Source organism: Acanthopagrus latus, chromosome 8, assembly GCF_904848185.1.
Source record: "Acanthopagrus latus isolate v.2019 chromosome 8, fAcaLat1.1, whole genome shotgun sequence".
In the NCBI taxonomy this organism is placed as follows: domain Eukaryota; kingdom Metazoa; phylum Chordata; class Actinopteri; order Spariformes; family Sparidae; genus Acanthopagrus; species Acanthopagrus latus.
In genome coordinates this window covers 31,246,207-31,259,834 of record NC_051046.1, presented here as the reverse complement: position 1 = coordinate 31,259,834, position 13,628 = coordinate 31,246,207, and the positions used below count along the sequence as shown (strand labels likewise).

The 13,628-nt window shown below is 41.8% G+C and overlaps 1 protein-coding gene across 4 annotated transcripts in view; it reads right to left on the bottom strand.

Annotated features, from left to right (window-relative positions):
- The window catches only part of LOC119024832 (NT-3 growth factor receptor-like), a 266,546-nt gene that overhangs the window by 55,042 nt on the left and 197,876 nt on the right, over nucleotides 1–13,628 (bottom strand). For all 4 annotated transcript variants that reach the window (XM_037107965.1, XM_037107966.1, XM_037107968.1 and 1 more), the window contains one exon: nucleotides 11,006–11,136. In XM_037107965.1, coding sequence (XP_036963860.1) covers nucleotides 11,006–11,136 — 131 coding nt within the window. The remainder of the gene's footprint in view (nucleotides 1–11,005; nucleotides 11,137–13,628) is intronic.

Below are 13,628 nucleotides of genomic sequence, written 5' to 3'. Positions count from 1 at the left end.
TCTATGTGAAGACCATAACTTACCAAAGTCTCATTACTTCAGATATCTTCAGGTTCTGCGTTTTGCCTCAAAATATTTCTCAGGTTATCCATCTCCACAGCCTAAAGACTAACTGCATTCCGTCCTTGATGTAAATCCATTTAATAAAGGAGCAATATCAAAAATATATGCATTCATTCTGAATAGCGGTTCTCATGCATGAGACAAAATCAAGGTGGCATGGGAGGGAGAAATTGGAGAGGTTATGCCAGAGGATACTTGGAAAAATACCATACAGCGTATACATACATCGTCTCTCTGTATCAGGCATGGCTTGATTCAATTTAAGGTTGTTCACAGATTACATTATTCCAATGACAGATTGTCTAAATTATACCCTAATATGGCAACAAACTGCCCTTGATGTCAATATTCTCCTGTTTCTTTAGGACACATGTTTTGCATGGATTTTGGTCTTCCATTTTCCAATCACAACCTGATCCTTTTATAGCTATCTTCTGTGTAGTTAGGGATGAGCTATGCTTATGCCACCTTCACAAAAATGCAGTCACCTATGCATCGTTTAATGCTCAACGTCTGATACTGCTAAACTGGAAGGGGAAGAACCCCCATTCCTATGTTCAATGGATTAAAGAAGTGATGTTGGGATTAGCTTTAGAAAAAAATAGGTATACAGTATGCAGCTTGGAGGATAAATATGACAAAACCTGGTCACAGTTCATAACTCGTATTAAGAGCTTGCCTTTTGCCTGACCCCCTTGTCTTTATTTGTTTTTTTCTCTTTGACTGTCGTCCTGGTCTTCTCAATGTCTAGAGTGTGTTTATTTATTTTACTTATTTATTTTGGTGTTCTGTTACTGTCTAATACATGTATTTGTGGGGATGCCACCTAGATGGGGCATGGGGGTACACAACTTTCGTAAAAAAAATCTTAACCAATGATGTCATTGTTTTTGATATTGAAAAATGATAAAGCTGTTAAAATTAAGAAAATAAATTAATAAATTTAAAAAAGTCTCAAAATCCTGAGGTGCTTGGATCTTTGAAACTGCATTTTGTGCTTTGTGGAAGTCATTCCAGGATGAATTCAGTTTGGGACAGTCCCAGAAAACATGGACGTGATTGGCCTCCTTTGAGCCACACTGTTTCCAATGCTTCGGGTTTGTCTGATGATTTTTTTCGTGGTGTGGGGTCTTAACATATTTGGAGAATACACTACTGGAAGAATATTCTGAATCTAAATAGTTAGTTGAGGACCATTGAAAGCTTCAACTCAAGCCTCCCCCGAGAGTTCTATTGCTGCCTCTTTTTCCCACTTTTCTTTGATATTCCAAGTGTTTACATTTCTAGCATTCATCAGAGCATCATACAGTAAGGAAATTGATTTAGTTGGTGTTGAATTAGTTGCTGAATTCAGGATATTACAGAAATCAGATTCTGCAGTTGTAAAGTCCATTGTCTACACTTCTCATTTAAGTTATGTCTTAACTTGGGGTACTTGAAAAAATCCTTCTGCTCAAAGTAATGCTTATCTTTCAAGGATGCTTAAGGTTTATCCAGAGGTTAGACTCTCCTAGCTGGGCTGCTAGGCTTGTAAAGTAATAAATTCCTTTCCATCTGCTGTTTGCATAGTTTGTATGCTAGGTATTTAACTGATTTGGCTCCTATTTCATAATACTTCTATGTTAAAATGTTTTTACATTTTCAGAGTTTGAAATATCTAAGATCCAGAACATTCTACCCTCATAGGATGTCAATAAGAACCCTGTATAAACAATTCGGTATTGATGCTAGCACACTGACGACTGATATGAGTTCATATCTCTCAAGGTCATTGCAACTTAATGATTCAAAGCTGTGTAGAATCAAAATACACAGAATAAGATGTTAAGAAGTCCCTTGTGCCAACAGGTGGTGAGCATTTCCATGGCATTTGTTTAGCTGTTGAGGGTGGTAAGGGCAGCCCACTGCAGGATGATTGGCCCTCAGCATGTATCCTGTGTCAAAACTGTCCCAGAGCTTCACACTGACATATTTGGGGCCCAGTATGGGTCTTTCCGCTTGAGCCAAATCCACCAGCTGCTTCTTGCCACTTCTTCTGAGACCGATCTGATGGTATTCCTCAGAGCTTTATCATGGATTCCTAGGTCTTTTAGTAGTCTGATGGTAGACGATGCAACAAATCCTCTACATCCCACTTCAACTGGATAGACGTTTGCGTTCCAGCCACTCTGCATTGTTTCTGATGCAAGGTCTGCATAGCGCAGCTTCTCACACTCATAGGCCTCCTCCATCGAGTTCTCCCAAGGAACTGTGAGCTCTATGATGTACACAGTCTTCAGTGAAGTGGACCAGAACACCAGGTCTGGCCTGAGGTTGGTGGAGGCAGTCTCAGGTGGAAAAATGAGTTGTTGGACTATGTCCGCCAGCATCCTCCAGTCACGGGCCCGCATAGGTGTCCTTTCTCTGATTGGGTGGAATGATGTCTGGGTGTTTTGTGTCCTTATCGGACAAAGGTTACCCTTAGGGGGTGGTTGCTTGTTCTCTGAGGCAAGGAGTTGGCCGCACACTACTTTTTCTTGAGAGATAATGCAAGGGTTAACCCTTTTTAGTACCTAATTATGCCACCAGATGTATCTCCTTTGTGTGAGGCTGGTCTTGCAGCCTGTCATGATGTGTTTCAGGGTAGCTGGAGTTGGGCAGAGGGCACAGCTTGGATCCTAACCATACCACTGATGGAGGTTCTTTGGTGATGGAAGCACATCATACTTAACCAGAATCATTAAGATCTAGGTCTGGGGTGCCCACACTTTTTTAGCTTGCAAGCTACTTTTAAAATGACCAGGTCAAAATGATCTACCTTCATAAAAAATACTAAACATCTACTTATTAATACATATTAGTAAATAGGGCAGGAGGTATGACCGCTCTCCACTCAGCCAGGGACACCTCTGTGACACAGGAAACACCAGATGGATGTGGCAAGGAGTCCAAGCACTGACGGATTGCAAGTCCAGGCAAGGGGTCAACGACAATGATGCTTCTCTTCCAGACAGGCTCAACAACTTCTTTGCACACTTTGAAAAACCAAACTTGACAACCAGAGGGAGGGCTGGTCCCTCTCCACCATCTATCGGGCCATCCCTCACCATCAACACTGCAGACACATGCAGAACCCTAACCAGGGTCAATCCACGGAAAGGCCTGGATAACATCCCAGGATGTATGCTCGAACCTGCGCTGGTGAGCTAGCAGATGTCCTGACTGACATCCTCAACATCTCCCTCAGTCAGGCCATTGTCCCCAGATGCTTCAAAATATCCACTATAATACCAATAACTAAGAAATCAATTGTATCCTGTCTGAATGACAATCGCTCCATCACACTGACACCAATTGTGATGAAGTGTTTTGAGCGGCTTGTCAAACCACACATCACAGCCAGCCTCCCTGCATCACACGACCTACATCAATTTGCTTATCATCCCAACCGCTCAACAGAGGATGCAGTAGAAACCAGAACAACACCTATGACAGAATCCTGTTGATGACTTCAGCTCAGCATTCAATACCATCACCCAGAAACTAATGGAGAAACTCCTCCTGTTTGGACTGAAAACCACCCCATGTCTCTGGATCCAGGACTTTCAGACGGAGAGACCTCGGTTTGTCCGTGTCAGAAATAACACTTCCAACTCCATCACGATGAGCACTGGATCTCCTCTAGGCTGTGTAATCAGTCCGTTGTTGTTTACACCGCTAACGCATGACTGTGCATCCAGACACAAGGGGAACCAGATCATCAAGTTTGCGATGACACCACAGTAGTGGGACGCATTCACAGAAATGGTGAATCCAATGTAAAGAGAAGAAATTAAATACCTAGAGTGTTGGTGCACAGAAAACAGTCTGGTGCTCAACGCGGACAAAACTGAGGACATGATTATTGACTTCCGGAGGTCATAGCCTGAGCACGCTCCTCTCAGTATTAGTAGCCGCACAGTGGAGAGAGTGGAGAACACCAAGTTCCTCAGAGTGCAGATCTCTCAGGACCTAATCTGAAATAAGAACACCTCAGGGATCATGAAACGGACCCAGCAGAGACTGTATTTCCTGTGGAAGCTGAAACAAGCCTCTCTCCCCATCAGCATCCTCAGGGCTTTCTGCAGTCAGTGCGTTTACATGACACTCAAGATTAAGATGCATGTATACACTAAACTAAACTGACTAAAATCGGACTGTAGTCAAATTAACAGACCTGGATTATTCGATTGATAGTCACATTACTCCTGCATGTCTACATCTCATCGGATCGGATTTTGCATTCTGCGCATGCGCGAGATTTCTTCCCCAGGGCCATGACCCGGAAGTAGAATTAGACGATATAGTCGTGTTGTTACCAGAAATAGCAAACAACAAGATGGAGAGGAGCAACACGTACTTCGGGACAGATGAGGAGACGAGTTTCATGTTGCACCAGCTCCAAGAACTGAACATTTTGAAGTTCATGGATGGGAGAAAAACACGAAATGGAGATTTATTTAAAAAGGTGGCTCAGAAAATGAAGGAAGCTGGCTTCACAAGGACCCCGGAGCAGGTCCGAGTCCGGTGGAAAAATCTCAGGAAGGCATACCACGGCGCCAAACGCAACAACCAAAACAAGTGGTCGTGAGTGTGCTACTTGTCTGTTTTATGTGTTGTTGGAAAAACTCCTTGGGAGGTGACCTCTGGCCCAAACTGGACAAAATGGTGTGGATGTTGGCTTCGAGCTATCTGCCATAGGTAAGTTGCTATAACCCTTAACCGAAAGCTAACATAGATGCCACATGTTAGCAGGCCCATTGTGTTGGAGAAAGGGGCAAATGCATTAAAAATGTGTTGGAACATGAGTAGTTGAGCTTCCCCTCACTGGCCACAAATAAACCCATGATGAAAACGTGTACTTTGATTGTAAACGTTCATGTTTTTGTGCCCCTTTGTAGAGACTACAATGATGACTGTTTACCCAAAGGAGAGGGCCTGCCCAAAGGCTCACCTGGGTCCTCTCCTCACTCGACCGGAGGAGCTGGAATGGAGAGGAGTAGTACTCCACTACCTTCTGTTGCTTTACCTGGTAAGTTCTGCAATATTCTAGCTGCATCAACCTATGCTGCTTGTACTTTTCTATTTTATAATTGTATGTCTACATTTTACCTTGTCCATATTTGATATAAATAAAACACATATTTCCAACTGTTGTGAGTGTTTGTTTATTCTTCGAATGAAACAAGTATAAAATGTACAATCAACAATGTGAAAACTTTTTTCAACTATTTACAAAACACTAAGACATCTAAAAGTATGGTCGGTGCCGGGGGAAGTTTGTAATCAAATAGTCTGTAAGCACCACTCTGATTCTCTGTGCACTTGCATTGTCCGAGGTGTTGTAAGCATGGACACTCGGCTGTGGCAGGTCTGCTTCAAGGACAGCAGCTTCAACTGTCCGGGTGGGATTCACACTCTCCTTCTTGCAGAAATTGTGCAATGCACAACTTGTTGCAATCACGTGAGGGGTAAATGTAAAGTGAAAGTCACTGCGCTTAAGCAACACTCTCCAGTGTGATTTCAGTCCTCCAAACACAATCTCTACTGTGGTCCTTGCAGAGGGTTAGGGTGGGGGTTAGGGTTACCCTCTTGCTCAGGGGTGATGTTTGGGGAATTGGTGTAGCCTTTCATGAGCCAGTCCAAGAGAGTATAAGCTGGATCTCCCAACAGAAATTGGCCATTGGTTTCTCTTGGATCCTGAGACAAAATGGTTACAAGGTGTGCTAGGAACAAACAGTTCAGTATCAGATGATAATCCATTCAGTGTTTTGAACATCAAGGTTTCATACAAAAGGGTTATGCCTACGTGTGTGGAAGACACAGTGACAGAAGGAATACTGAATACTTTTTTATGACTGCTTAGCAGTGTTGGGGGTAACTAGTTACAAAGTAACAGGTTACTGTAACGATATTACTTTTTTGGGTAATGAAGTAAAGTAATGCATTACACTAAAAATATTAGTAACTACACTACTTTACTAGACTATAGGAACGCGCTTTCCTGTGTTACCCAGGCCGTGTTTGCCTGTGTGTAGAGTTGTGATCTGTTTAAGTGGTGCAGGCATGTGTGCATGCTGCCTGTGTGCGTTGCCATAGAGATCGATTTGAGTCGGGTGACGTTGCTGCTGATGCGAACAGGACAGAGGGAAATGGAGACGGAGACGGAGACTGGAGGTTTCGGCCAGTGGCAATATTCCCATTACTTTCAGTTTATAGCTCGAAAGGACAGTGAAATGCACTCTATGTCCAGGCAAAAAAATTTCTTTCAACTGCAGACAAGTCAATGAGCAACCTGTCCAAGCATTTGTCAGCCCAGCGTGGCCATACAAAACTTGTGGCGAAAGATCCTGCTCGCCGGTCATCTGAAGGAGTCAATGAGCAGCTGATTCCGCCTAAACGGGCAAAGCTTTTTTCAAGTGGTGGTGCACAGAAGCAGGTAACACAGAAAGACATTAACAGGCTAGTTGCAGGGTTCATGGTAGAAGACATGCTTCCCCTCTCAACTATTGAATCACCCAGGTTTCAAAAAATACAAAAAAGTGTTATAGTATGGGATATATAGTGACCTTTATTTTTATACTTTTCATTGACCACTTATTTTTTGTTTGCCATGAATGTAATAACAAGCTGGTTACAGTGAGGCATATTTCTTTGTGCCGACAGGGATGTTGCTCTTTCATATGGTTTTATAAGCCATGTTGTACATATTTATACAATAAACACTAAGTGATAGGGCTATGATGTTTGTCCTGTATCTACTCGGTAAATTAAGAAATGGGAAAGTAAAGTAATAAGTTGTGACGTTACTTTTCAACTGCAGTAACTAGTAAAGTAATCTCATCACAATTTACAGAAGTAACTAATAATACGTGACTAATTACTTGTTTTAGAGTAACTTCCCTAACACTGATGCTTAGTGAGATATCTTGAGAGTATATAAGGACTTACTTTTGGTAGAAAGGCTAAACAACGTTGACTGTCTAAGCATGTTAGCATCGTGAGCACACCCAGGCATCTTGCAGTTGATGTTCCAGAATCTATAAGGAATCATATCAGCAGTTGGTAAGCATTCATAATGTACAGACTGTACAGACAACTACAAGTGTTCGGCCAAAACTTACTGATAAGTGTCGTCCACCATGGCTTGGAGGACATACGAAGGCCATCCTTTGTGGTTAGCAAAGTCCTTGTAGCCATCACTGGGCGGTACAGGAGTGTGTGCCATTGATGCACCCGATGATTTGTGGGATGTGGAATTTCTGTTCGAATCGGCATTCTATGCTGATAGCTTCTGCTGTCATGGGCACCTTGATAAGGTTATGAATGACCGATAACACCATTCCTTTGCAGAATTGTACACAAACTTCTTTACAGTTGATTTGTGGACGCCAAACTGGTAGGCCACAATACTATATTCGGCACAGCTGGCCAGTTTGTAGAGAACAATGGCAACTCGCATTTCGAGTGGTACCGGTGCACGAATGGTTGCGTCCTCAGGCTTCAGGACTCCTTCCATCAAACATAATTTGATGAAGGACTTGCAGGTCATGCGAAAGTTGTCTTTCCACTTCTCGTCGTCAAATTCCTTCAAAACCACTCTCTCCCAGCAGTCTTTGCTTCGGACCCGCATCCAGCATGTTCGTCGAGACCTTCTTTGCAGCAGGAAGGCCGCAAAGTTCAACAACAAATTAGTGGTCTGCATGGCACCCGGCTGTAGCATTCGGCGGTTGCGTCTTTCCTCTGAAATCACCGCAAGCATGAGCGCCAGTGTGAATATTGTTTGTTGGATTATCGTGTACATAATCCACGAGATGTACAAAGCCATAGCTTCGTCCTGCTCTTCGTACGTCATCTTTCTTGAATGCCGAGGCACAGTTTGTTGTCGTTGGTGACGTAAAGAGGTCAGAAGGAATTGACTGTGTTACCACTAGTTGGAATGGGTCACCATTTGCCACCTATTGTACCAGGGTATGACGTGCTTCCACCAATAATTCAATTTTCTCACCGGCATGTATACTCAGACAATTGCAGTTGTCAGAGTTGAGAAGCATAGTCGAACTATGGCTGTAATCCGACTGCATGTAAACACACTGACTGGTGTGGTGGAGAGTGTTCTGATGTATTTCGTATCTCAACAAGGTTACTCCAGCTGCAGTAGGTCAGACAAAAAAGCCCTGCAGAGAATAGTTAGAGGACCTGAGAGGGTCCTCAGAGTTTCCCCTCTGTCTAAGAACTCTTACAAAGGCGTTGCAGGAGGGCACTGAACATTGTCAGGTACATGTCGTTCACTACATTAACCACATGTTTGAAAGGGTTTCTGGCTCAAACTTCAGTGTGACCATGGCTGTTGCTGTTTGTGAGACAGCAAGATGCCGTAGATTATTGAATGTTATCAGTCTTCAAAAATGTATCATTAAGACTTGCTATATAGCATTTCAGTGACATAAGTTTTGTATTAATTTGTTGATTCAGATGCATCATTTTCAATATTTCTGAGGGTGAAAAAGGCTATTTGAATAAAAAATCTAAATTTAAAAAAACACCAATCATTCATATAGGCTAGGTATACTACAATGTGATTCCACTGTTGGTTGTCATATTGACTAAAGTCAACTGGAGTGTGTACTAATGTTACATTTTCATTCATACCACAATTTATTATATCAGGCGTTTAAAAAAAAAAAAAAATCTAATTAGTTACAGGATTTGTAATTAATTAATCTAATTAATCCCATCTCATATCTGCTAAAGGTACCCACATAAAGAATTCAAGTTCTAGGACATTACAAAATTGTATTGCATGACTAATCAATTGAATACACCAAGAAGAGAGGATTTGAAATCCACTTTTTTTTTTTTTTTTTTTTATTTATTTATTTTTTTTTTTTGGTGAAGTGTGTTTCATAAATGAAATTTGAAAGAAAATGGTCAAGCACATCCCAGCAAACCAATTAGGCCAGGTGCATTATTCAAAAATGCAATACAAATACACTTAAATAAAATTCAGAAATAAAATAAGGCTGAGTCTCAAATAGGCACGTAAGCAAACTCTCAATTCAAATTGAGCACCAAAGCTGACTAAATATGGCAATTCAAAATGAATACCAAAGCTGACTAAATGTGGCAATTCAAAATGAATAGTAGAAGTGTAAGGCTGTAAAAAGTGACATAGAATTTGTCTTCAAAATAAGAGCTTTATATTGCACCCCATTTAGAACTGGGTTCTTAGTGGGGGGCTTTTAATTTGAAAGCAGTGACTGTCCTTAGCTTGCCAACACAATAACAAGCTAACACAACGAAACAGCTACAGAGACCGAGGAGATGCTGCATCTCCTGGATCTCTGCGGCTGTCCAGTTGCTCATCTTAATGTCCGCGGATGAAGTAATGGACTGACTGCTGTGATCAGCTGTTTCTTGGTTTAAAAACTCCCCAGCTGTGGGTCGCTCAACAGTGCAGGTCATTGACACCTTCACCCACCTCACTCAGAAGCAGGCACATTTTCGCCTCGTTTTTAGATAGCAGGCGAGGCAGAAATAAGTGTACCCTCTGAGGCGGAAAATCGGCGGACCAAAACAGACCCCCAATTTGCCGGCCTCTGTCTAAAACGGCGGACTGAGCTGCCAAAAGGATGGGCAAATTGGCGGCTTGGTGCTCTGTCTAAAAACGGCTCATGTCTGTTGTCACCCTGTTTTGATTAGCGACACAGGTGGGAGGTGACAAACACGTCCGGACAAGTTCCTCGGTGCTAGTACTACCATGACGTACCACTGCAACCCTAATCAATGGGCCAAATTTAAAATGCTCACGCACTGAATTGCCACTCAGAATCTCAGAATAATTTCGTTAATTTTCATAACGCGTGCATTTGCAGTGTAATTAATTAATCTAATTAACGCATTAAACTGACAGCTCTAGTCGCAAGGCCAAGAAATAAAGTAAATGTAGTTGTAGCTACTGAAATGTAGTTAATTCAATCCAGTCCAATCCACTTTATTTATATAGCACGATTTTAACAGAAACAAGGTTTACAAAGTGCTGCACAAAAAGATAAAACAAAGATAAAAATTTGCATGTATACACATAAAATCAACACTCTATGTGGTGTCAAAAGCCAAAGAAAAAAGGCAATTTCCTCTTGCGTGGTCGCACTCATTTTCTCCTTTCACTCCTTTCTCCTGAGGGTTAGGCCCAGCTAAGCAAGGTGGCATGACCAAATCATGCCACCTTGCTTAGCTGGGCCGGGAATGCTCTATTGAACGTATTCTCTATTGATATTGATCACGTGTCTATCGCGATAGATATTGTTATCGTTTTATTGCCCAGCCCTAGATTGTTGCATCTTTGTGGATCACCTAAAAAGATTAGGAATCTATCCATCATAGTTTGACAAAATAGCGGCCCCCCAAACAGACGGAAACAGCCCTGATATTACCACAGGAGCAGTTTTGAGTACATTTGAGGGGCTTAAATATCTGTCTGTGGACAGACCTTTGGAAACACGATCACAACTGTGCAGCATGCAGTCAAGTACCTTTTTAGGTGTCGGATAGTGTAGTAGTCAAATGTGGTCCAACCCATTACTCTTCTGTATTATGTAATACTTTACTAATAACTACTCATGAGTTGGAACGTCACAATATTGACCAGTGGCTAATTTGTGGCATGAAAGAAATAATTTTCCGCGCAGTCAAATCCAGCCGAAATTGAAGGATGCTTCATCAAGAAAACTAGCAGCTTTGTTTGTGTGTTTGACAGTGATCAAGCAGCTTCTCAGCATTTCTGTTTGAGATGCAGCTGTTTTTGCTGCTGGCTGGGATATTTCAGCTGGATGCATTTTCACAAACTGTTATTGTCACCTCTGTATAGTTATTCAGCTGCTGATGTTTACACATACACACATGCAATGATTTTATCTCTTACCTTTACAGCTACCAGCATCTTGTCCTTGTTGGGGCTCAGGTTGTAACATTCAGCAAGGAAGACCTTGCCAAAAGCCCCCTCTCCAAGTTCCCTCTTCAAAATAATTTCCCTCCTTTTAATATGCTGAACATCTGAGAGACAGAAACAGAAGGGCAAATTTCACACCCTTTCACTGCGATTTAAAGCTCAGTTCAACCAAAATACAAACCTACTTTCAGCTACAGAAACAGAAAACTGTTGACAGTGACGTCCAAATTATCTGAAGTAACCAGGACTGTATATCAGAAACAACATGTTGTAATTTAATTCCATAACTGTTGCAATGCTAACAAATGCTTTGAGTGAGAACTAAATTCGCCTCCACCTCCTGTATAGGGGTGGAGGCAGAAATACACATCTGGACAAATAAACAAATGTTAAGATACCACTATGGATACACTGCCTGGCCAAAAAAATGTTGCTACCTGGATTTAATTTAGCCAGTAGGTCAGAGCCTTCCATTGGATAATTACTGCAGTGATCAATATGTTTCAGCTGACAACAAGTTATTTATCCTCTAACTGATGCAGTGAGAAGCTTCTCATTTCATTTTTTCATTTCAACAACCATGTGGGAAATGTGTCACTCTATTTCAGAAGGGTCAAATTGTTGGCCTGCATGAAACAAAGAAATCATCTAAGGAGATGGCTGAAACTACTTAAATTGAGTTAAGAACTGTCTGAGGCATTACTAAAACCTGGAAGGATAATGGTGAACCAAATGTTGAATGATCGTGATTAGAGAATACTTAAACGTTTGGTGAAATCAAACTGAAAAATCAACAGTAGAACTCATGGCTATGTTTAATAGTGAAAGCACGATATGAAGAGAACTGGATTGGGATTGGATTGGGACTCAACAGCTCTGTAGCCTTAAGAAAACCACTTATCAGTGAGACTAATCAGGAAAAAAGGCCTCAATTTGATGGGGAGCATAAAGATTGGACTCTGGAGTGATGGAAAAAGCTTGCATGGTCTTATGAGTCCAGGTTTACCCTGTTACAGAGTGATGGCAACATCAGGGTATGAAGAGAAGTCGATTCAGTGCTGCACCCATCATGCCTAGTGCCTGCTGTACAAGCCTGTGGGGGCAGTGTTAAGGCAGCAACACACCAGCCCAACTGCTGTACGTCTGAAGCCTTTGGAGAGACTTGGACGAGGTTGGGAACAAATACGTTTGGTGTGTTCAGCTGCGTTGGAAGCTTTCAAAGCTGCTCGGACGTTGTCTGCTCCAATTCAACATGCAAAGCCTGAGGAGGTTGGCTGTCAGCCGTTTGAGCCATTGGATACTCTGATTGGTGGTGCTAGCAAATCAGTGCGGTGTGTGGGAGGGGCAGAATACTATGTCTGCATTCGTTTTCTACACACTCTGTTTCATCATTTCTTGTTTTCATGTTTTGGAGTACTGGCATGAGACTAGCTGTTATTATGTCCATTCAGGATGAACTAATGAAGTAATGCCATGCTGCATGTTCAGTATGCAGCTGTTTTTTGTCTGAAATAGTTAAGTTTTGTTTTTGATCGATAGTAAAGAGAGTTGCATGTATAAACCTCTCGTCCAGCGTCTCTACCATGAGAGCCACCTGCTTATTGCATCTCGCGCAAGCACAGAACGTACACGCTACTGTGGAGCTGGCACCATGTCAAAGCGGTGTGTTCAATGCAACTTTTCTGCCGAATGGTCAAATAAGAGGCAACAGAGTGCTTGGAGAGTGGTCGGATAAGATTGTTGGATGTCTGGGCGGTGTGTGGGGGCCTTTATGATCTGGGGTTGCTTCAGTAGGTCAGGTCCAGGTTCAGCAACATTATATACGTATATATAAAAATGAGGCCTGCTGACTACCTGAATATACTGAATGACCAGGTTCTTCCATCAGTGGATTTTTTTCTTCTATGATGACACAGGCATATTCCAAGATGACAATGCCATGATTAATCTGGCTCAAACTGTGAAAGAGTGGTTCAGGGAACATGTGAATTCATTTTCACACTTGGATTGATGCCCAGGAATCCAAGACCTTAACCCCATTAGGGATCTTTGGGATGTGCTGGAGAAGACTCTCCCATCATCAATACAAGATTTAGTGAAAAATTAATGGACCCCTGGATGGAAATAAATGTTGTGACATTGCATAAGCTTATCCAAACAATGTCATAGCAAATGTGTGCCATAATCAAAGCTAAAGGCCATCTAAAAAAGTGTGTGACTTTTTTTGGTCAGGCAGCGTAGGTGACTGACTTGATTCCTGGACTGGCAGACCAATCAATTGAAAATTCAAAAATAAATACACTTTAAAATAGTTTGTGTTTCAGAACAACAAACTGGAACCTCTCCCATATTGTAACATTTATTGACAACCCTAATGATTTGTCAGTAATGGACCCTGATAAATCCCTATACTATGCGGAACACAAACTGTGATTTTCTCAAAAATATAATTCCTGTTCATTGAACAAATGCAATTGATGCCTCAAAACTTGAAGTCGAGGAGTTGTGTGACATATTAATTTTTTCGAGGGGGCTTGCACTGACCCTTTAACATTTGGTTAAATTTTTTTGCCATTAAATAGCAGATGGGTTTTGC